Raw genomic sequence first — 24083 nt, 5'->3', positions numbered from 1 at the left:
AATTTCATTCAAAATCAATTGATGGATTAAAAAATTTAAATCATTTCAAATCAAAATCAATATACTTCTAAAAATCTCCTTAATATATCTATACCTTCATATTTAAATTTAATAACATAAATTGAGAATAGTAAATTTTTAGATTGGTAGAATAAAAATTTAAAAATGTACTTTTAATTTAATTTATTGTTCTCAATTTATACTATTAAATTTAAATATGAAAGCATAAATATATTAAGAAGGTTTTTAAAAATTTATTGATTTTGATTTGGAATTATTTAGAGTTTATTAGATTTATTAATTTCAGACGAAATTGACACCTATAAAGAAAAAAAAGAAGTATTTTAAAAATATAATACATGATTTGAATATTATAAAAATTGAATACATGATTTATATAATATTGAATTTTACTTATGGTTCGATTCAGTAGTAATTTTGATTGTTCATAGAGATATTTTGAATGAAAAAATTATGGACAGTGTGTTTTTAATAATTTTTAAATGAAGAGCCTCTTTTTAGTAATATGAATAATTAAAGGTGTTTTTTTTTCATTTTTGACAAAATAGTTTCCATTTAAATTTGCACTGTCCATCCACTTAAACAAACTCCATCTTTTTTTATAAATCAAAATATTATTTTTCATTTTTCAAATTTTTTTGTGGTTTCAATGACATTTTAATAACTATTAGAATTTAGTGATATTATTAATTTTTAAAATAATAAGGCTCCACAAATATTCAACGGAATCCGTAATAACACGGAATCCGTAATAACGATAAGTAAATAATTACCTACGGTTAATCGTCCGTCAAAATTTTATTTATATTTTAAAAATAATAATAATAATTTGAAAATTAAAACCGAAGACTCAGGGAGTTGACCGGAAGTCAAGATATTATTATTTAATTCAATTCTATTAACCACGGAGTCCGTTTAAAAGTCAACCTCTATCTTTTGACCAAACAGTTTGCCTAAATTATATAAATAAATAATTTGACTATTTCAAATGTGAAAATACGAAAGGATCCGATTGGCTGTTTCGGGAAACGTCAGTCCTGCTTAAAATCCTGCATTTCTATCGCCGGTTTCGGCAAATTGTGGGTCTCCAAGCAGTGGAATGTCCTGTTTGATATCCAATTTTAGACACATGATCCGCGCCTACTCAATGACAGACTGAAAGAAGATGATCACAAAATAATGTAATTGTCGTCGTGTGCATCGTTTTCTTCCTCCGACCACGCCATTCGGAAATCGGAACTCGGAAGGGCGACCGGGAGGAACGAATTTCGTTTCCAGTTTTTGTTAATTTTTTTGGAGAGCCTTATTCGAATCGCCTGCCTTGCCTTCTTGCGATCCTTGATCTGCCAAATTCTGCTTCTTCTTCCGCCGGAAAACGGTGTGGATTTGGAGGTTTTGGTGACAAAGTTTCCCCTTTTGTTTTGTTTTTTTGATCTTTGCTTGGTTGGAGAGGCCGAGAGGGTGACCACATGTTCTGGATTCTGTTTGGTGAAGGTTTGCGAGAATAGAAGTAGGGTTTTAGCTGAAGGAATGGCGGTGGCCGCGGGGGAGGGCATGGCGCGGTGGTTCTTGTGGTTGATCTTCGCGTCTTCTGCTATTCGTCGCGTTCTTGCGAACGCGGAAGGTATGCGTTCTGTGCTCCTACTCGTGAGCGTCGTCCGGGTGCCTTGATGCTGTACCGGTTGGTTTTACGCTGAAAGATTTCTAAAATCGTAATTTTGCATCCATTGATTTTCTTACTCTGCCACTCCAAGTTCCTATTTGCTTTTTGGTGGCAAGATTGTTTGCGAATGTAACTTTTGTTTCCGTAGCTTGTTGTAGTTGTTTTCTGTTTGTCCATACTGACGCAAACTGACGCTTATGGGTATTGAATGGGTTGGAAGGAGTACTCTAGTCTTCACTTGTTTACAAACATTTATTGACGATTCCTTTCTTCTTTCCGAGTGTGAGAACACTTGATTAAGATAGTGTGCCCGAGTATTATTGGAAATGGTGTTGCTTCCACTTTCCAGTGATAACGTGGGTGTTCCGAAATTGGTGTCGATGCATTTGTTAACATACAGTTTGGATTATCGGTAAAAGAAAAAGGTAAATGAGATAGGTAATCAGAAACTAAGCATCATCAATTATTGACCTCTTATTCATTTTATATGTCTAGTAATTATTGGTGCATACCTTCCTTGCTCATCTCCACTTAACCATCATTTCTCTTGATAGTGATGCATGTAAACCAGAATGTTTTAAGTAGCTAGTTTTGCGGTATTTGGAAGATAATTTGCCTACCTTGTTATGTTATATATGTTCATAGGGACTTTATATCAATGTTATGAGTGATCTTTGTTAACCTGCACGAGAAATTTCTTACCCAATTTTGTGACAAATAACACGGAGGTATCATGAGATGTTGGTGGATGAAAGTTTGCAATTCTTTTATCTGATCTTTTTTCTTGTTCAATTTGCTACTGCTGTCTACCTTCTTGGAGCAATTACTGCAGCATTTTATTGAAGCCTTGGGAGAATTTGAACAGGTGATGCATTGTTCACCCTTAAGACCAACTTGGACGATCCAAATAATGTGTTGCAGAGCTGGGATGCAGCCTTGGTGAATCCATGCACATGGTTTCACGTTACTTGCAGCTCTGAGAATAGGGTCACAAGAGTGTAAGAAACCATCTCTTTTTTTCTTTTCTTGTAATATTAAGGAATTAATGAACTAATAATAAAACTTGGTTTTCCTTTTTGTTTCCTTTTTGTTTCTTTTAATAATGGGAAAATTGATATCATTTATTTTGTAGTGATCTTGGAAATGCACAGTTATCTGGAACTTTGGTCCCCGAGCTTTCCCTTCTAACAGATTTGCAATATTTGTAAGTTCTCCATCTAGAAGATTGAATAGAATTTTGAACTTTAGGGTTCGGTATCTGGATGCTTGATTCTGGAAAATGATATATCATCCTGGTTTAGACAGTTAAGAACCAGAGTAATTTTCTTTAGTTTTGAACTCGGGAGAATATGAAAACGTTAACACATTAATCTTTATCGAAAATCTATATTTCCACATATATATTATGGTTTGAGGTTATCTTCTTTTTTGTGAAAAGTAAATCCTGGTTCAATTTTAATTGTAAAATCGCTCCTAGCTGAACTTGGGCTATCTGGAACTAGTAAGATCATTGATTGGCATGCTTAGTTCCATAGGGCATTTATTATCATCCTAGACTATGTTACCATTTTCATATTGTTTTATTGTCAACCTACAATTTTTTGGATACTCATTTATCAATGATCAGATTGTTTCTTTTAAGACCATATTGTTTTCTGTAGAGCACTAGTTGTCATGTTTGCCTTACTAAAAGAATAATAAGAGGCTACTTTTTCTAGAGAGAAGTTACATCCACCCTCCAACAATACATTTCGATCACAATTTTTTCCTTTTGTATTTTCCATCTTTTGCATTTGCTGGACTATATTTATTCTGTGTTCGTATTTTTCTGGTTTATATTTGCTACTTTCTGGTACATATTTAGGCATTAGTGATATAAGATTCTTGGTTATGGAGTCTACTCCATGATTTGATGATATTTTTGAACTTATTGAAACTTTTTCTGTAATTTCTAAACAGAAAAACAGTTGAAGTCACGTTGGAATTGTTTGATCATTACGGAATGGATTTTTTTCTCCATTTTTTTTGGAGCAAGAACCTGTCAAAGGCAGAAAACCATAGGAAGTAGCAAAAAAAGAAAATAATAAAGAATCTAGAGAACCTTGCTTAAACAACAACACTGGCTAGTAAAATGACAAAAACCAAAAGAAAAGATTCTGTCAACAGATTACTAGAAGGTTTGCTAAAGATAATTGTACATTAATTCCTCAAACACTAAAAAAAAAATAGCATAGATTTCATACATGCACATTTAAGTCCAAGCTTTGCAACTTCTGAATCAGTTGCATTGACACTAGCGAAGACTGGAAGATTTGAATTGTGTGAAATTTTTGATATTTTGGACTTAAGGTAACAGAAGAAGTGGTTTTCTGTGTCCTCATTATATCTTCGCAACACACAATTAGAAGTGACAGAAACAGTACAACTCTATCACTATCAAGTTTGTTTTGATATAGCCATGTTCGCCGTGTATATGCGGTCGTCCAATATACCTAATGTGTTGCTTATACGTGGAAGTGCAACACCATATCAGAAATAAAATCTTCAGTTCTTCCTTGATGAGGGTCTCAGAAAACAATATCTTGGATTATGTTACTTTACCCAAAAGTGCAAGTATAGAGGTACAAGTATTGTTGAATTCACCCAAGATTATTATTCAGAATGGTATTTCTAATGCTGTTATACACTTGTTGAAAGCAAAAGTCAGGTGCTATATAGGTTTGATGCAAATAGAAAATTCATTTCGACTTTAAATTTGTAATTGTATTCGATAGTTGTCCTATTTTAGGTTTTGAAAGATTGGTATTTTTTTAATTCGGTAGGAATATCTTTTAATTTAGTTAAAATTTTTGATATTTGAGTTATTTTTCTTTGTTGGTAGGATTTTTTATATTTTCAAGTTGTAGTCAATTCATTTTCTAAATTGTTCAAGTCTCTCAGTATTTCTTACCCCATTTGTTTTACTTCATTATCCAATTTTAGTTGACTTGAAGCCTTTAAAAAGATCCCAACTCCTTTGTAATTTATCTTTCAATCAATAATATTTGGTGGGAAGCTTAGCGCTTTTTATTCGCCTCCCTCTCCCTCTCCCTCTCCCTCTCCTTGTATTTTGGTGATGGGATAATTGGTATCAAAGTCCAATTCGAGATCAGTACTTTATCATCTATTGCCACTAATCCCTCCTTCGCTTCATCCACCACACACCTTTCCTTTTCCTCACTACTACACCTCTTCATCTTCACAACCCACCCACCCTTTGCATCAGTTCCCATGTCAACTCTAGTTGTTGTCTATAGTCTAGTGCTATATCAATTGGCTTCAAAGCTGAATTCCTGATTAATGATTAATACTTTATCATCCATAACTACTAATCCCTCCTTCACGTTCATCCACCATGTACCCTTCCTTTTCCTTGCCGCTATGCCTCTTCATCTTCACAACCTATCTACCTCTGCATTAGTTCCCATATCAACCCAAGTTTTATTTCTCATAGCTTGGTGCTACGTCAATTGGTATAGAGCTCAATTCATGATCAATGATCATTACTTTATTATCCATCACTAATAATCCCTCCTTCGCCTTCTTCCACCGTACATCTTTCCTTTTCCCCACCACTACACCTCCTTATCTTTGTCACCTACCATCAATTCCCATCTCAAACTGAGCTTTGTTGCTTGTAGATTGGTGCTACGTCAATTGTTGTTAAAGCCAAAACTTGGTGGTTCAATTCTATACCTCCTTTTGCCACTAGCTTCCATTTGTCCTGAATAACCCATCAACATCACCACGTCTTGAATGCCGTCACACACTCTAAATCAAACAGGATTTACTCTAGCTTTCAGCCTCCTGTGCAACCCATCATTGCTCCATTCGCCGACAAACCATCACCCATCTATGGAAGTTGATCCATTGAAGCGGACAACTGCAAATGTACCTACTCCATCTTGTAGCTAACAGTTGATGGATGCTAATGGAGTCTCACCCAATGATTTCTTGTGATGACGAAAGCACCTTCTCCATGTCTTGCGTGTCTTTTGGCAACCCAACATTACTAGTACTTCAGTGCCCACCATTGTTTCCAACACCATCCCACTACATTGCTCATGTCTTTGTTTGAGAAGAGATTGAGCTTCATGTTGGCTATGCAGATCACCTCATATTTGGATGAAGCTGCCCTTGTGTTTTCTCTCTGTGATCTTATTAGCATGATTGCCTCCTATCGCGCCTACACTCCTCATAAAACCACCACCTGCCACCCTGTAGCAACACTAAAAGCACGAGAAATGGATCTCAAATCTAACTCTTAATTGATTAGTTGTTGGTGAGACCCACTGATGTGAAGAAGAAATGAAAGAACAATGACAACTGAAAAAAAGAGGGGATAAGGATAAAATAATAATGTTATGAGCTTTATACAATATAAGAGAGGAACAAGAGGGAATTAAAAGCAAGGAGAGACAAGTCAAAAGGTGTCTATGCACATACTTCAATGTAAGGATTTGAAATTTGGATTCTATTCAAGACCCATTGTAGCTAGAATCATAGAATTTAATTGGGATTTTCAATTTAATCAAGACGACCTATGGCAATTTGGCATCAAATAAACTCGTAATCATCTTGGTATAAACACTTCTTCTATTTGAAAATTGTCTTTTATTTATTTAGTTGCTAACTTGTAAAATAATATGGAATCTTGTTTTATTACAAGAGATAAGCCCCTATTTATACACGAATATAGGGACCTATTCTAGGAGAATTATTCTATAAAAAAAAAAATAGAATATTTATCCCTAACAGAATATTTATCCTTAACAGAATATTTATCCCTAAATATTCTAACACTCCCCCTCAAGCTGGAGAATATAAATCATATGTACCCAGCTTGTTACATATGTAGTCAATTCGAGGACCTCTCAGTGACTTGGTGAATATATCTGCTAGTTGATCCTGTGAGTTAACAAAACTAGTAGATATTTCACCAGATATGACTTTTTCTCTGACAAAGTGACAGTCGACTTCAATATGCTTTGTCCTCTCATGAAAAACTGGATTCGAGGCGATATGCATGGCGGCTTGATTGTCACATATAAGTGACATTTGTGTAACCTCTCCAAATCTTAGCTCTTGAAGCAATTGTTTGAGCCATATAAGCTCTTGACTGGCTATGGCCATAGCTCGATATTCTGCCTCTGCACTGGATCTTGCCACAACATTCTGCTTTTTGCTTTTCCAAGAAATAAGGTTATCTCCGACAAATATACAAAAACCAGAAGTAGATTTCCTATCAATGGGAGATCCTGCCCAATCTGCATCAGAATAGCCTACGACTCGAGTATGTCCTTTGTCTCCGTACAAAAGACCCTTTCCTGGAGCACCTCTGATATATCGGATAATGCGTGTCACAGCATCCCAATGTTCCTTGCATGGAGAGTTGAGAAACTGACTTACTACACTTACTGCAAAAGAGATATCCGGACGAGTAACAGTAAGGTAGCTTAATCTCCCTACTAATCGTCTGTATCGTTCAGGATCTGGAAGAGGCTCCCCCTGATTTGGCATGAGCTTGACATTAGGATCCATAGGTGTGTCAACTGTCTTTGAGTTTAACATGTCTGTTTCTTCTAGAATATCCATTGCATACTTCCTTTGGGATATGATAATCCCATCTTTGGACTGTGCTACCTCTATCCCCAAAAAATATTTGAGTTTGCCGAGATCTTTTGTCTGAAAATGTTTGAAAAGATGTGTTTCACCTGTGAAATCCCGAGATGATCACTACCTGTGATAACAATATCATCAACATAAACTACTAAGTAGATGCAACCAGTAGATGAGTGACGATAAAAGACAGAATGGTCAGCCTCACTCCGAGTCATGCCAAACTGTTGAATTACAGTACTAAATCTACCGAACCATGCTCTGGGAGACTGCTTGAGGCCATATAAAGATTTTCGCAGGCGACATACAAGACCAGAAGACTCCCCCTGAGCAACAAAACACGGAGGTTGCTCCATGTAGACTTCCTCGAGCAGGTCACCATGTAAGAAAGCATTTTTGATGTCCAACTGATAAAGAGGCCAATGTCGAATTGCAGCAATGGACAGGAATAAGCGCACAGAGGACAGCTTGGCAACAGGAGAAAAAGTGTCCCCATAATCCAATCCGAAGATCTGAGTATATCCTTTAGCAACGAGGCGAGCCTTAAGCCGGTCAACTTTTCCGTCTGGACCAACCTTCACTGTATATACCCATCGACAACCGACAACTGACTTCCCTGGCGGTAGAGGAACGAGGTCCCAAGTCCCACTGCTCTGTAAGGCACACATTTCATCGAGCATAGCCTGTTTCCATCCTGGATGGGCAAAGACATCACCTGCAGTCTTCGGAAGAGAAACAGACGACAAGGAGGAAAGACAAGCAAAATAGGAAGGAGAAACACGATGATAACTCAAAGAAACATAATGAGGAGAAGGATTACGAGTGGAACGCACACCTTTCCGAAGTGCAATGGGAATATCAGACTCAGGAGATGGGACCGGAGGACGAGGTGAAAGACTTGGCTCCAAAGATGTGTCCATGGCAGTGTCAGTGGTGGTCGGCGGCAAAGCAGGACGAGGACGACGCTGATAAACCTGCAATGGAGGAGATGTCTCCGGAGGCGACAGAGACTCCTCCGGAGGATAAAAGATAGCCATTGGTGCAGGCGTAGAAGGAGAAAACTCGGACGGAGATCCGTTAGGCCCAAAAAATGGAACCGAATCAAAGAACGTGACATCAGCAGAGATGAAGTACCGACGGAGAGTAGGGGAATAACACTTGTACCCTTTCTGAGACCGTGGGTACCCAAGGAAGACACACTTATGAGACCGGGGAGAGAGTTTGTCAATGCCAGGATCGAGAGCATGAGCAAAACATATAGAACCAAAGACCCTAGGTGGTAAAGGATGAAGAGACTGATGAGGATAAAGAACATGATGAGGTATTTGACCTTGTAGAGTGGAGGAAGGCATGCGATTGATGAGATAACACGCAGTAAGTACAACGTCACCCCAAAACTGAAGAGGAACATGAGAATGGAGAAGAAGAGTCCGGGTGGTCTCAAGAAGATGGCGATTCTTGCGTTCAGCAACTCCATTCTGTTGAGGGGTATGAGGACAAGACGTCCGATGCAACACACCATGAGACGCCAAGAAGGTCTGAAATGGAGTAGATAGATACTCACGTGCATTATCACTCTGTAAGGTTCGAAGAGAAATACCAAATTGAGTTTTAATTTCATAGAAAAAAGATTGAAAAAGAGAAAACAACTCCGAACGATCCTTCATCAGATATAACCAAGTGCAACGGGAAAAATCGTCTATAAAGGTAACAAAGTATCGTGACCCCAATGTAGAAGAAACACGACTCGGACCCCAAACATCGGAATGAACCAAAGCAAAAGGTGACGTAGCCCGACTCACAGTGCGAGGAGAAAAAGAACTACGAACATGCTTTCCTAATTGACATGATTCACAAGATAAAGAATCTAAGTGAGAAAGACCAGGATGTAATTGTTTCAACTTATCAAGACCTGGATGTCCCAACTGAGCATGAATAAGAAGGGGAGATGCCGCCGCCGAACCAACAAGAGAGGACTGTTGAAGCCGATATAGGCCATGAGACTCATATCCGAAGCCAATCATCCTCCCCGTACTCCGGTCCTGTAAGGAAACAGAAGATTTAGTAAACGAGATGACACAATCAAGAGACCGAGTAAGCTGACTAATTGATAATAAATTAAAGGGAGCACCGGGAACATAAAGAACATTATGAATAGAAAGAGACGGAGAAGGATGAACAATACCGACACCCTGGGACTGAATTTGAGAACCATTTGCCATGGTGACAAAGGGTAAATAACCAGAAGTAGAGAGAGAAGAAAAAAGTGATCTATTACCAGTGATATGATCGGTGGCCCCGGAATCAAGAACCCAAGAACTCGAAGAGCGAGATATGCCAGCAAAGGAATTACCAGTGAGTGCAACGGCAACAGGGGAATCAGAGACCTTTCGATCCTCATACCATTTCAGAAAGTCGTTATAGGAAGGCGGTGGGGTCGGATTTGGTGGCAACTGTGAAGTGGAAGCTGAAGGAGCGACAGAACTCTGGACGATCTGCGTAGCACAGGAAGGTCGACCATGTAGACTCCAACATTTATCAATCATGTGTCCTGGTCGGTGGCAATGATCACACCAAGGGCGTCCTTTGCCACCCTTACGAGGTGGAAGTCTGTTGTTGTTTCGAGAGACCAAAGTTGATGAGTAGGGAAGCGTACCGAAGGCCTGTTTCGCCATCCAAAGCATTCACGCGCTGCTCGCTCTCTGTGGAAAGCGCGAGCTCGTGACCTAACCACCTCCGCCGCCGCTGCTTCTGGGAGGGAGAAAGCGAGGAGGTTGGATGGGGGAGCGGTCAAAATCGCACCTTTTGTATTTGCTCCTGGCGGCACTGTGGTTGCTGAGCGTCCTGCGGCCCAATGTCGATCGCCGCTGAGAGATTCCACGAACGCAGGGATGCGGCGCAGGAATCTCGTCGAGGAAGACAGTAGAACCGCAGGGGAAGACGTGCGCCAGGCTGATGCGTCGCGACGAGACGAGGAAGTCGCGAGGCGGTGTTCCGGGTGCTGGCGGCAGCAGAAGTTGCTCGAGCGAAGGAAGACGCGCTGCGATCTGATCGACGACGAGGAAACGCGCGACGAGGAGGAAAACGCGTGGCGACGAGGAAGAAGGCGACGAGGATGGCGGAGGAAAAAACCCTAAAACCTAATCTCGCTCTGATACCATGTAAAATAATATGGAATCTTGTTTTATTACAAGAGATAAGCCCCTATTTATACATGAATATAGGGACCTATTCTAGGAGAATTATTCTATAAAAAAGAAAAATAGAATATTTATCCCTAACAGAATATTTATCCTTAACAGAATATTTATCCCTAAATATTCTAACAACACACTTTCAAACTATCCCATGTTTAGAGAAAAATTGAATTATTTTCTTGAAAATTAAGTTTGCCATAGGCCTAAGCATGATTGTTTTAGTTTTGATGGATAATCAAATTTCTAAATTGGTTCTATGACATTGTAAATTATTTTGATCAACATAATTTTACATCAATGGAACAAACACTGGAAATGTTGGCAAAGTGTTCAGAACCAAAATGAAAATTAATAAAAAAAAAAGTTCTATCATATTTTAAAAGATGATTGACTAATAAATTTGCAAAACCAAAATCATCATCCTTAAGTGACCCAAATTACAACATCCCAAGACTTAGTTTACTTATAATTAATGAACTTTAAGTTAAAATGAAAGACTTGGGCACGAATAGACCTCCTGATAACTTGACCGTTAGAAATTCCTCAAATGACATTTTGGAAGAGTCTTTAATAATAAACGCCTTGACAATGCAACTTTAGAAAAACCACTTGTTGATTTGACCCTGTTAGAAAAAAATGAACTTTATGTTAATTGGAACATAGGACAACTGATTAGAAAGACATTTATATTGTCTATAATAGCTAAAAGAAAAAAAAATTGAACAAAATGAATATCATGAATTAGGAATGCAAGACACCAAAAGAAGAAACTGAACAAAATGAATATCATGAATTACTAATGCAGGACATCAACTTAAAAATTCACAAATCAATTAAGACTTTCATCGACATGCTTTCTATTATTGTTACTAATGACTTTAATGCTCATCAACTAACTGAGGTTGTTAATTTGCTTCTGTCTACCAATGAGAACTCTACTTTGCATATAAGAGTCATAATTGTTATATGTATTAAGTAATGCTTAATATAAAGTACTTAGTGATATAGTAAATTTTCACATCGCATTCATTAATTTAAGTTCTCTCATAGCATGTACTTTAAAAGTATTCATATTCTTCATATCTACTTTATTTGGCAAAATTGAATAGAATTAATTACAATACTTATTTATGTAACTTGCTAACTTATTAAATATTAGTTCAATTTTTAATTTAGAAAATATACTAATTTACTAGGAAAATTCGAGCATTTGTATTCACATGTGCAAATTCATTATTATCACTATCACTTTCATGCCCTAGGACTATTATGCTGAAGTGGACTTTTCATCTTTGCCGTATGATAAGTTGAAACATTTCCTTATTTGTTGGAAAGGGTGACTAAAAAGGAAGGACATGGTTAAAAGGAAGAATAAAGTGCTTCAATTTCTCACTCATTGGAAGTGACATTCAAAGAGAAAAGATGATGAAGAAATATTGTTGCACAAAGTTGGTGAAGAAATTATTCCCCCTGCTTGGGAATGATGACTAAGAAAAAATGACAAAAATTTGCTAGAAGTCAAGTTCTCCTCTATGGAGAAGAATAATGCTAACAGGAAATCAATTTCAATTTTTTAATTTGTAATTGCATTTTGCTAATTTTTCAGGTGTCAAAAGTTTATTATCTTCTGGTTTGGTAGCAATATCTTTTAATTTAGTTAGAATTATTTGGGTTATGCTTCTAGTTTGATAGGAATTTTTATTTTCAAGTTGTAGTTAATTTATTTCCTAAGTTGTTCGAGTCTATTTAGGAAAGTGGGTGTTTCTTACCCATTTACTTATTTTTTTTCACAATTTTAGTCGAGTTAGATCCTTTAAAAAGACTCCAACTTCCCTGTTGTAATTTGTCTTTCAATCACTAATAGTTTTTGTTCGGTAAATTATCATTGTGAGAAGTTTTAGTGCTTTATTTTTGTCTCCTTTATAGCCTGCTGGATTGCTGAATTCCTGATTTTGTGATCTATCATCCATCTCTATTAATTCTTCTTTCAGCTTCATCACCATGAACCTCTCCTTTTCATCACTTCTACACCTCTTCATCTTCACAACCTACCCACCTGTGTATCAGTTCCCATCTCAAGTCGAGCTTCATTGCTTGCAACATGGTCCTGCATCATTATATTTGAGTGACTTTGTTTCTTGACCATAGACTCATACTTGTATGCTATTTAATTATATCGGTTTGTTGTACTAGTATGCTAGACAGTTATCTTCATGCATTATGCTAAGCTCACCAATCTGTCTTCGTATAGTAGAAATATGTAAACACACACAATGAGAAAATGCTATGCGATAGTATATCAACTGCAATTAGTGAAATATCCACCGAATATTGGTTTACATTGCAATTCAAGTGATCTTCATTTCCTCAATTTATTATCCTGAAATACATTTGATGCAATAAAAGCATACTCGCCGATAAATGTTTGTCGATAATTTTTGTTGTACTGAGGTAATGACAATTCAGGACATCTCTATTTCCAATAACAGGGAACTTTACAGTAACAGAATTAGTGGGTCAATCCCAAGTGAGCTTGGGAACTTGTCAAATTTGGTGAGTCTGGATCTGTACCTCAACAATATCACTGGTGGAATACCTGATTCACTTGCACAGCTGCAAAAGCTGCGGTTTCTGTACGTCTTCCTTTTCCTTCACTTTTTTATAAATTAAATAAGTTAATATCCTTTTTCTTGCGATGATCTTTTAATTACTCTTCATGCAGACGGACCAAAACAAAACAATAATGTGCCGGACTTTGTATTCCATTTGACAGCACTTCCTTTTTCTTATTATGAAAATTTTGTAACGGGGCTGTCATGGATCCCCCTTGCAGATATTTTCTTAACTAATCAAAGTTACATTAAGTCTAATGCTTTCTTTATACACGTGTTGTACTCTTGCAGGAACCTTATAACACACACACACACACACATATATACTTCTGGGTCAGACAATTTATGTGCTACTCTAGGTCTACTGGATATGAAGGAATTTGTTAAACAGAATTTACCAATGGGTATCAGGAATAGATTAGTTAGAGAAATTTTTGGGATATATATTCATATTTTGCACCTAAAGTTATGTATGCATTACAAAGTTAACTAATATACTTAAGGTTTTTATGGTAATGGGGGACAATGTTGGGTTGCTAGATTTTGGGTATCACTCTTTGATTGTGAGAAACACGAAGAGTAGTTATAATTGTTATGCATAAAAAATAAAGACATATGAAGATCATACATTATTGGTTGAAATAAGATCATTTACTGGTAGTAAGCATTTACTGATTCAAAATGGAGTACATTTCTTAACAGTATGATGTTGTGGTCTATCAGTTCACTGTTAACAACAAATCCTTGCTCACATTTTTATATCTGAAACTATATTGCATATAGCATAGTGAGTAGTTTTTGGTATATTAAATAAAATAATGAAGTTAATAGTCATTGAAATTTTTCTTGATTTCCTCTTTCCTTTGAACATCTCTAAACTGCATTTTTCTTCTTTTAATTTTGTCTAAGGATAGACGGCTCAATAACAACCATATATCGGGCCCTATTCCAGTATCTTTGACCAACATTGGAACTCTTCAAGTTCTGTGAGTTAATGCCATCCATGTCAAGAGTTTTCTTCTATATGATATATTAATTTCCATTCAAAGATGAACTATCCTGTTAATGGACATGCAGGGATCTATCTACCAACAATCTCAGAGGTGATATTCCGACAAATGGGTCATTCGCACGATTTACTCCAATCAGGTTGTTTGCGGTTTTGTTAATTTTCTGTTTGTTAGCTCCTTTGCTGATTGTGTTGTCATTAAAGTCCAGTGTTTTCTTGATTGGCAGTTTTCAGAATAACTCATTAAATGCTATTGCACCATCTCCATCATCTCCACTTTCACCACCTTCCTCTTCAAAGCAAGGTACTTTTTCTTATTTCTTATTTCAATCAAATTTAAAAATAAATAAATGAATTTATATTGTAATATTTTCACTGACTTTGCTTTTTTATGTGGTCCACTTCATCTTACAATCATATGACATATTTGGGCTATATTAAACTCATTGTTGAATAGAGTTCGTCTCCTTTTAATTAGTTGAAGGAAAGTGTCGAGTGGAAGTGGTTGGTTTTGAAAATCATCATCAAATTGAGTATATATATAGCAATTAGTCACGATTAGCAATAAACTTCTATTTTTATTTCTTTAAAATTTTTGTAGACCTATTATTTTTTAGAATCCATACGTCTCCTTTCTCTTCTTCCAACGACCAACTAACCACTAATCTTGCGTTGTTTTTGGTTCTTCACCACATCATTCCACAATGATAGTGTGGATAGACCCAACCAATTTAGAACTGTTGATTCGACGGTTTGAAAAATATCGACCCTTAACTTGAACTTTCAAAGGCAGTTGTGGTTCACAATTCGAAATCATCAGTTATGGTTCGGATCACCGTTCACAAAGGTTCAAAATTATTATTTTTATTAATTTTAAAAAATATTTATAAATTTTTTAAAAAAGACTTGAACTTAAGTTACCTGCGTATCCTTTTAGGGTATAGGGGAATCAAAACCACATAGTTCGCTTATCATTTTACTTTTATTATTATAAGAAGTGGAGTTGGTACTCACTTTCATATCTCATTTCCGTAGTGATAGTTCGTTCTGTATCAAACTCTTCTATCTTGTCATCTGAAAATTGCATTACTTGTATTCTTTTTGTAGCTCTCTTCTAATCATTAAGTAATGTTTGTGCTTCTAAAGAGTCGAGAGACAAAGAAGATCGACTTTCATCCAAAATATTAACTTTGAAATTAAATGTCTATTCTACATTAATGGTTGACACTGGACAAGCTAGAATTTTCTGTGTTATGATGGAGAAGATGGGATGACTTTGAGTCTTTTGCAACCACCATAATAAAAGATCAAACAGCTTGCTCTCTGTTTCACTATAACCAAAAGAAGTCATAAAATAATTTTTAAATTCCTATCTGGAACTTGAGGATCCTCATGAACATTTTGTCCATGCTCTTAATAAAAGTTATGCTATTGTGAGTTTTAAATTACTAATGCTACTAATATTTTGTGTTTCAAACATATTGTCTTCTAATCCATATTTTAAACTATAATCTTTATAAATATCATATAAATTATTTTAGTATTTTGTACAATATTAACAGGATTAGGAGAAGAAGAATTTTTAAATAGAATTAAAGCATCATAATACATAACTAACATTTCATACAAAACATTTAATTTAAGTCTATGATCTAAAACAAATGTAACTAAATAAATATAAAAAATATGATAAAAATATTTTTTCTATTTTGCCTTCATTGCTAACATGCATGGAAATAAAAATTCATTCATAATATATTCATTGAAAATTAAAATCTATGTTACAAAAATTCATTACAGCTAAATGAGAAGTAGGATAATCAACACTAAATGATTATTCAGTTGCATTATTAAATATTTAAAATTTTCTCAAATACTACTACATATATTCCATCGGTGTGAAAATATATAGACATTGGTATTATTAATATTTTATGCAAAAATGAACACAATAATTCTCTATATTGAAATGAATCTTGTAATAATTTATGTATTGAATTTCAACATGTTAGTACCTTATATGAAAATTTTTTAGGTCTCATTTCATCAATTTTATAAAATTTATCCCATTATTTCATTATATTAGAATATGGCCATAAATAAGAAATAATAATTTTAATTGGTTTAATTTGATTTTCTAAAATTTTAATTCATCTTGGATGCATAAATTTAAAACATGACATACATATCGAATATGGAAAAATAAATCACCAATAGCATGTTGATATATAAATTTAAGTTCATCAATACTTGCAATATTAGAATTAGCATTGTAAAATGATATTGAAAATATTTTAAAAATTAATCTATATTCTAAAATTAAACACATTAATTGAGATATGTTGTGAGTAGTGTGTGCTTCACAAAAAACTCGATATGCTAATAAACGTTTTTGAATTAACCAAGAGTTGTCAATGCAATGGTCAATCACACTCATATACCAATGATCACTCCAAATATAATATGAAGATACCTTATTATTTAATTGATTAAATTCTTCAATAAATCTTTTTTACTTTGTCAAACTAATTTTTTAATCGTACGAGTAAGTGTAATTCGAGGAACACATTTAGCAACTGAGTTAAGTGATTTTTGACAAAAATCTTCAAATATGCATTTAGACCTAAAACTAAAAGAAAAATACTTTACAAAAATAAATTTAGCTAATGATTCTTTTAATTTAATATCAAAATATTTAATAAACTAAATACAGTACCTCCACTAGTTGATAAAAATCTATATAGTTGTGTTTGAGAACGTTCGACTTCAAACTCAGTTGGATGCTTTGTTTCAATGTGTCGCTTCATTAACCCATAACCGTCACCCGATCAAAATTTATAAGAGGTCTTGCAATACTTACATTTTACACACATTTCTCCAAATAGAAGAGTGATTTTCTCAAAATAAAATAAATGATTTTAAAGATAGAGTATTTCGAAACCTTAAAAGTTTCAATACTTTCTTACGTCTCGGTTGTCGAAAGTTACTCTAGTTTATTATCGATAAATTAAAATCGTCGAGATCCACATTTAGAATTGCTATTTCATTACACTTTCGAGACCGAGATGAAATTCCTTCTATTAGAATTAAAGTTGAAAATAATTGAGATTTCAGAATTTAGAAACAAGAGTAAAGAAGTTGATGTAAAACAATGAAATGAGTAGCCTATAGAGTTTAGGGAATATTGGTGTTAATCATAGATATTGATAAAAACGGTCAAATAATTTCAACCGTTCAAAAAAAAGAAAACAAATGTTGTGATGATCGGAACCGCTAGTTGGTTGACGGTTCCAACAGTAAAAAAAATAAATTGCTTGAACTGGTGCCAATTCACGGTTATAACCGTTACCCGTTGACCCGGTTACATGTCCAGGCTGAGTACGAACCCGGCCTGGGGTTTGGTCTAAGTGCAGAGCCCAACCCATCTGCTTAGCAATCCTGCTACACGCAGAGTTTCAAGTTGTCTCTATCAATTCCCTCAAGTGTGACAAACAAATATTCTTACGGCTAGAAAAGATAAAGGATAGTCTCCTATATACAGTTTGCTTTTAACCGCACTCAGTTTACTCAAGCTAATTCATCTAGTAGGTTATTTAAATTCTTGCAACTGTTAATGAAACTTCTGTGTAGGTATTAAACGTTGATGGAACAATTATTTTAGTCCTGCGAGACTCTTGGTGGGCATCTCTTGTTGTGTTCCCATACAAATTATTTTGTTCCTTTTCTTATCAATGGCATTGAACAATATGATATTTTGAATCTTTTTCATTATATTGATAACCATTGGTGAAATATCGTGGTTGGAAGTTTTAAGCATGCTAAACGTCTCAATAGGAACTAGTGCTACTAGCATTGGAGCAATAGCTGGTAGTGTGGCTGTTGGTGCTGCCATGCTTTTTGCTGCCCCTGCAATTGGTTTTGTATGGTGGCGTCGTCGCAGACAACAAGAATATTTTTTTGATGTGCCTGGTTAGTATCATGTGTTAATGTAAGGAACACCTGTTCTTGGTTTCTAATTTTTCCTGGAATTTTCTGCAGCTGAAGAAGATCCAGAGGTTCACCTGGGCCAGCTAAAAAGGTTTTCTTTGAGAGAGTTACAAGTCGCAACAGATAATTTCAGTAACAAAAACATTTTAGGCAAAGGTGGATTTGGCAAAGTCTACAAAGGAAGGCTTGCAGATGGATCACTTGTAGCTGTGAAGAGGCTAAAAGAAGAACGCACCCCGGGTGGGGAGCTCCAGTTTCAAACTGAAATCGAGATGATTAGCATGGCTGTGCATCGCAATCTACTTCGACTTCGTGGATTTTGTATGACGCCTACTGAACGATTGCTTGTTTATCCTTTTATGGCTAATGGAAGTGTTGCATCATGCTTAAGAGGTATTTGTTATCTTCGATTGCACAATTGTTTTCAATGTCTTTTTCCTTTGTTTAATGAAAGGAGTCTTCTCCACTTCTCCACTATGTCAAAACATTTTGCTGATAGAGCTTTGCACTTGTTCTCAGACCGTCCGCCATCACAGCCACCACTTGATTGGTCAATTCGGCCTAGAGTTGCATTGGGTGCTGCAAGGGGGCTGTCCTACTTGCACGATCATTGTGATCCCAAAATCATTCATCGTGATGTAAAAGCTGCAAATATCTTGTTGGACGAGGAGTTTGAGGCAGTTGTTGGGGATTTTGGCTTAGCCAAACTAATGGACTACAAAGATACACATGTGACAACTGCTGTTCGAGGAACAATAGGTCATATTGCTCCAGAGTACCTGTCGACCGGTAAGTCATCTGAGAAGACCGATGTATTTGGGTACGGAATTATGCTTTTGGAACTGATTACAGGCCAGAGAGCATTTGACCTTGCGCGGCTTGCAAATGATGACGATGTCATGTTGCTTGATTGGGTAAGAGCTAGCAATCATCTTACTCCCTGTCCATTTATTTCACAAGAGTAATGAAACCAGAATTCATATCAAACAAGGTTTTGAACGTTGCATTTTATCATTGTCGATTCTTGCGACCTCAGCTAGTCAGTAGCCAAGAGTGAAAACAAAAAATATAGATACAGTGTTTGGTAGTTCTGTTGAAGCACTGATTGATCATGTTGCTTTCAGGTCAGAGGACTTCTGAGGGAGAAAAAGCTTGAGATTTTAGTCGATCCAGATTTGCAAAACAGCTACGTGGATGCTGAAGTGGAGTCACTCATCCAGGTAGCACTGCTATGTACTCGCGGAACACCCATGGAAAGACCCAAGATGTCAGAGGTGGTGAGAATGCTCGAAGGAGATGGATTGGCAGAAAGGTGGGAGGAATGGCAAAAGGTTGAGTTAGTGAGGCAGGATAAGCCGCTCCACGTTAATAACAGCTGGATTGTAGATTCCACAGACAACCTTCACCCAGATGAATTAACAGGACCTCGATGACCCACCCCACCCCATTCATGAAGCAGAAGCAGACCAAAGTGAATCGTCCATGGTTTCTTCACCGATTTCAAAACTCATTTATAGTACCAATTTAACCGTGAATATACTATATTCATCACTGGTGTATGGTGTTTATCGGAATTGTATTATATAAGTTTGTTTCATGTGTATATTTCAGAAGACAGAAATGTAGAATTGCCTATTTGCAGGAAGCAAATCTGTACAACTTTCAAACTTGTATCAGTAAATGTGGAATCAAGAAATGTAAAATTTTTTGAGAATGACTTGGTTAATGGGAGTGATCAATCTCAGGACGTTGGTCTTGAGAAAGATCATTAGATGCTTAGTGTGCCATTACTTCAAGTAACAGACTGATCATTATCATTAACAAACACGCCTCGAGTACAAACACATGTTGAAGAACCAGTCTTGAAGGAACCATCAACTGTTAATCTTGAATCAGTAGAAGTTGAAGTTCAACAGGTGCCTAAAATTGTTGAACAAGCTCATGCTACTTCTCAGGAGAATGTTGATGCAACATTAAGGAGATCTACTAGAGTAAAAAGATTAGATATTTCTAGTGATTATGTTGTGCATCTACAAGAGTCTAACTATAATATTGGAGCCAAAAATGATCCTGAAATATTTTTACAAGCCATGAATTTTAATGAATCAATTTATGATACAATGCCATGGATGAGGAAATGGAGTTTATGGTGTCTAATAGAGTATGGGATTTAGTCAAGTTGTGATGGAATAGAAGTCATTAGATGTAAATGAGTCTATAAAACAAAGAAAGAAAGGGCAACTTATTGCCAAATGATTCACTCAAAGAGAAGAAATTGATTATATAGAGACATTTTTTCCTATATCTAAGAAAAATTTCCTTTGTACAATTATGACATTGATTGCCCATTTTGATTTGGATTTGCACCAAATGGATATGAAAATAATATTTCTCAATGGTAATTTAGAAGAAGTGGTTTACCTGAGACAACCAAAAAGATTTTCTTCCAGTGATAGTGAGAATTTGGTATGCAAACTTAATAGATCTATATATGGATTAAAACAAACATCCTATCAATGGTATTTGAATTGCCATGAAGTTATCACTTCATTTGATTTTGAAGAGAACATAATGGATCAATGTATATACTAAAAGGTCCGTGGGAGTAAGATTATTTTCTTGTACTATATGTGGATAATATTTTATTTGCAACAAATGATATGAGTTTACCATATGAGGTGAAACAATTCCTCTTAAAGAACTTTGATATGAAGGATATAAATGAGGCGTCTTATGTCATATATCGACATTAAGATTCATAGGGAAAGATCTAGAGGCATTTTGGATTTATCTCAAGAGACCTATATAAACAAAAGTTTTAGAGAGATTTTAAATGAAAGATTGTTCACCAAGTGTAGTAGCACCCATTGTAAAGGGAGACAAATTCAATTTGAATCAATGTCCTAAAAATGAGCTCGAATCGGAATAAATAAAAAGCATTCCATATGCTTCAGTTGTTGGAAGCCTAATGTATGCTCAAGTTGACTAGACTTGACATTGCATTTGCTGTTGGGGTGTTAGGGAGATATCAAACTAACCCAAGTGTTGATCACTAGAGAGTTGCAAAGAAGGTGAGAAGATACCTTCAAGGGATAAAGGATTGCATGCTCATGTATAGGCGAACTGACACTTTGGAGGTGATCAGTTACTTTGATTCATACTTCGTCGATTGTGTTGATTCACATAAATCAACATCTGGCTATATTTTCATGTTTATTGATGGAGCTGTATTTTGGAGGAGTGTAAAATAAACTCTAATTGTTACCTCCACTATGGAGGCTAAGTTCGTATCTCGTTTGGAAGCTACTTCACATGGTGTATGGTTGAAGAGTTTCATATCTAGGCTTAGAATTGTTGATTCTATTTCTAAGCCATTGAGATTGTATTGCGATAATTCAACTGATGTGTTTATGACTAAGAACAATAAGAGCGGTAGTCGTAGTAAGCACATAGACATCAAATACTTAGTTATAAGAGAACGTGTTAAAGAGAATAAAGTGGTCATTGAGCATGTTAGCATTGAATTAATAATAACATATCCTTTGACTAAATTCATGCCACCAAAGAATTTTAAGGATCATGTATAACAAATGAGACTTGGTTCCATGATGTAAATTTTGATTGTATGTAAATTTTAATATTTTTTGAAACTCTTTTAGTTTAATATTTTCTCATTTAGTTTTGTGCACAAGAAATATCATTAGTAGTTGGACCTTGAATAAACATAGGATTTATTTATTATTTCATAAGCTAGCAGTGTATAAGAAATAATATGCATTGTAATACATGAAAGATAATACTTATTTTTTTTGGAGGACCTATTGCCATGACTCTTGTATTTTTGATTCTTATTGTGGTAAGTGATTGATACATGGATCAAGTGGGAGAATATTGATTATTTCTCATAAAATTAAGTAATTAATTAAATACTTGTAGGTCCATGATCTCCATTTATGATCTATTTATGTGGATCATGATTTCCACAAATCATGAGAACATGATAGTTCAACCAACTCAGTGATAGTATGAGAACTAATACCTTGCGTCTTCTTTTATGCCTTTTTTTGTGTGATCATCCACGATAGAACATTCTAGACGTCTGAAACTGTTCTAGGCACCTGGAATAGTATACAGTGCCATTTTTATTTTTTTTAAATTTATTATTATTATTTTGGGTTTATAGTTAAACCATTTAAGATTTTCTCTTTAGGATTTAGGAGTTGGATTATAGTATTAAGTACAAAAAATTCAAAAGAAAAAAATTTAGTTGCTCACAGGTGTGTCAGATAAAAAGTGCAGAATAACAACTTGGTATACTCCGTGAACGACTAAATTTTTTTCATTTTAAACTTTTTTTTATGCTTAATACTATAACTCAACCTATAACCCAACCTCTAAATTCTAAAGGAAAAAATTTAAATGGCTTAATTGTAAGCAAAAAAAAAAATAAATAAAATAAAAATTAAATTAAAAATGGCATTGTACACTATTCTAAGCGCTCGGAACAATTTCAGGCGCTTGGAATGTTCTATCATAGACGGTCGTGCAAAAGAAGGCACATAGGATACCAATCTGGTGTGTGTGTATATTTTCAAAAGTCCTTAAGCCTACTCTCTCTAAAAAATATACATCGTCATATTCAATGAGACAAAGTTTAGAGGTATCAAAATTTTGAAACCAAACACAATTTAACAAAATGTACAAGTGTGTGAAAGTATGAATAGCAATTGTCGGAGGTAGATTTTTAAATCCAATTTTGCTTCCTCTTTTCGATTTGAATATGTTATTAATGATATCAAACATGTTTAAACCGATTTAATATTTTAACAAGATCTTTTAGGACACTCACATACTTGTTTGCTAGCAGTCATGCATGCTTAAAAACAAGATCAAATAATGACTAATTGGAAGAAAGAAAGAAAAAAGTCTTTAAAGAAGCTAGTGAGAATAATCTGTAGACTGGAGAGTGGAGCCCATGCTAATGTGGAGTAGATTGGCCATGAACTGAAAGTCAAGGACATGACTTCCAACCACTTTTCTTTTCTTTGCTTTTGCTTTTGTTGCCCTTCATTTCATTTCCCCTTTCAACCAGGCCATTCATGAGGTCTGGGAAAGACATACAGAAAAGAAAAGGTGTGCATGCCAATCAATCAAGGCTTGAAAGGTAGCTAGCCGGTTGAGATGGGCAATCCTTTGATGTTGATGTTGATGCCTCACGGATCGGAGGAAACAATTCAAGGTGCAAGAGTCTGGTGGTCTTGTGGGGGACTCAAGGCTTAATGCTCTTTGGCCAGTGGCATGCATTGCTTTTCCCATGTTACTTTTTTTTTTAAGGTATGTAAATAAATCAAATCAAATCGAATCAAATATAAAATGAATCAATCTGTTGAAATAATTATTAAAGGTTAATTTAGTTTCTTTTTTACAAACTTGAGTTTGATTTGAACTTGATCGTTTATATATTATTAAGCTTTCAATTCAAGGATGATTGAATTTGATAATGTAAATTTATTTGTTCATTAAAATTATTTATTTATTTATTTATTATGTTGAAAAAAATTATTAATGAATATGATTCATAAATTTTATTCATGAATATTATTTATGAATATTATTCATAAACAGTTAATATCTCTATCTCTGTTTATATTAATGAGTTGAATATAAATACGTTCAAGTTTATTCATTTAATTTAATAATTTATTCAAGTTTGTTTAATTAGTTGACTTTATATATATTGAATGAACATATCAAACTTCTACCACATTGAATATCAAATTTATTCATAAATATTTAATTCATTTATAGTTCAGACCATCGGGAAAAGATCTAGCCCAGCATATAACAAGTTATGTCTTGTTTGGCACGGCTTGCCTAAGGTTGGATCATTTTCATGCAAGGCTTGTCCTATCTTGTGGCTGGTTTGAGCAAACTAT

The 24083-nt window shown here is 35.2% G+C and overlaps 1 protein-coding gene across 2 annotated transcripts; it reads left to right on the top strand.

Moving 5' to 3' along the window:
• The first annotated feature begins 1215 nt into the window (after positions 1-1215).
• On the top strand, positions 1216-19861 carry LOC141819574 (LRR receptor kinase BAK1-like). 2 transcript variants are annotated; one of them, XM_074706831.1, is made up of 12 exons: positions 1216-1413; positions 1516-1645; positions 2550-2682; positions 2817-2888; positions 13029-13172; positions 14066-14137; positions 14229-14300; positions 14388-14464; positions 17995-18129; positions 18199-18540; positions 18667-19061; positions 19272-19861. In XM_074706831.1, the coding sequence occupies exons 2-12, from the start codon at positions 1552-1554 to the stop codon at positions 19578-19580; spliced, it is 1845 nt and encodes a 614-aa protein (XP_074562932.1). In that variant the 5' UTR covers positions 1216-1413; positions 1516-1551; the 3' UTR covers positions 19581-19861. The 2 variants fall into 2 exon arrangements, with proteins under 2 accessions (XP_074562932.1, XP_074562933.1); XM_074706832.1 differs by having other exon boundaries at positions 1223-1419.
• The last annotated feature ends 4222 nt before the right edge of the window (positions 19862-24083 follow it).

Source organism: Curcuma longa, unplaced genomic scaffold (assembly GCF_044706935.1).
Source record: "Curcuma longa cultivar G26 ecotype Majalengka, Jawa Barat unplaced genomic scaffold, ITB_CL_G26_1.1 contig_8999, whole genome shotgun sequence".
In the NCBI taxonomy this organism is placed as follows: Eukaryota; Viridiplantae; Streptophyta; class Magnoliopsida; order Zingiberales; family Zingiberaceae; genus Curcuma; species Curcuma longa.
The sequence above is the reverse complement of the archived record's forward strand: the minus strand, read 5'-3'. Positions and strand labels throughout refer to the sequence as shown.

What these genes read in the sequence shown, in the direction of transcription:
- LOC141819574 (XM_074706831.1), top strand. Translation starts at nt 1,552, where the DNA reads ATGGCGGTGGCCGCGGGGGAGGGCATGGCGCGGTGGTTCTTGTGGTTG. An exon ending in GCACGATTTACTCCAATCAG is followed by an intron (nt 14,301 to 14,387) that starts GTTGTTTGCGGT and finishes CTTGATTGGCAG; the next exon opens with TTTTCAGAATAACTCATTAA. An exon ending in TGTTGCATCATGCTTAAGAG is followed by an intron (nt 18,541 to 18,666) that starts GTATTTGTTATC and finishes ACTTGTTCTCAG; the next exon opens with ACCGTCCGCCATCACAGCCA.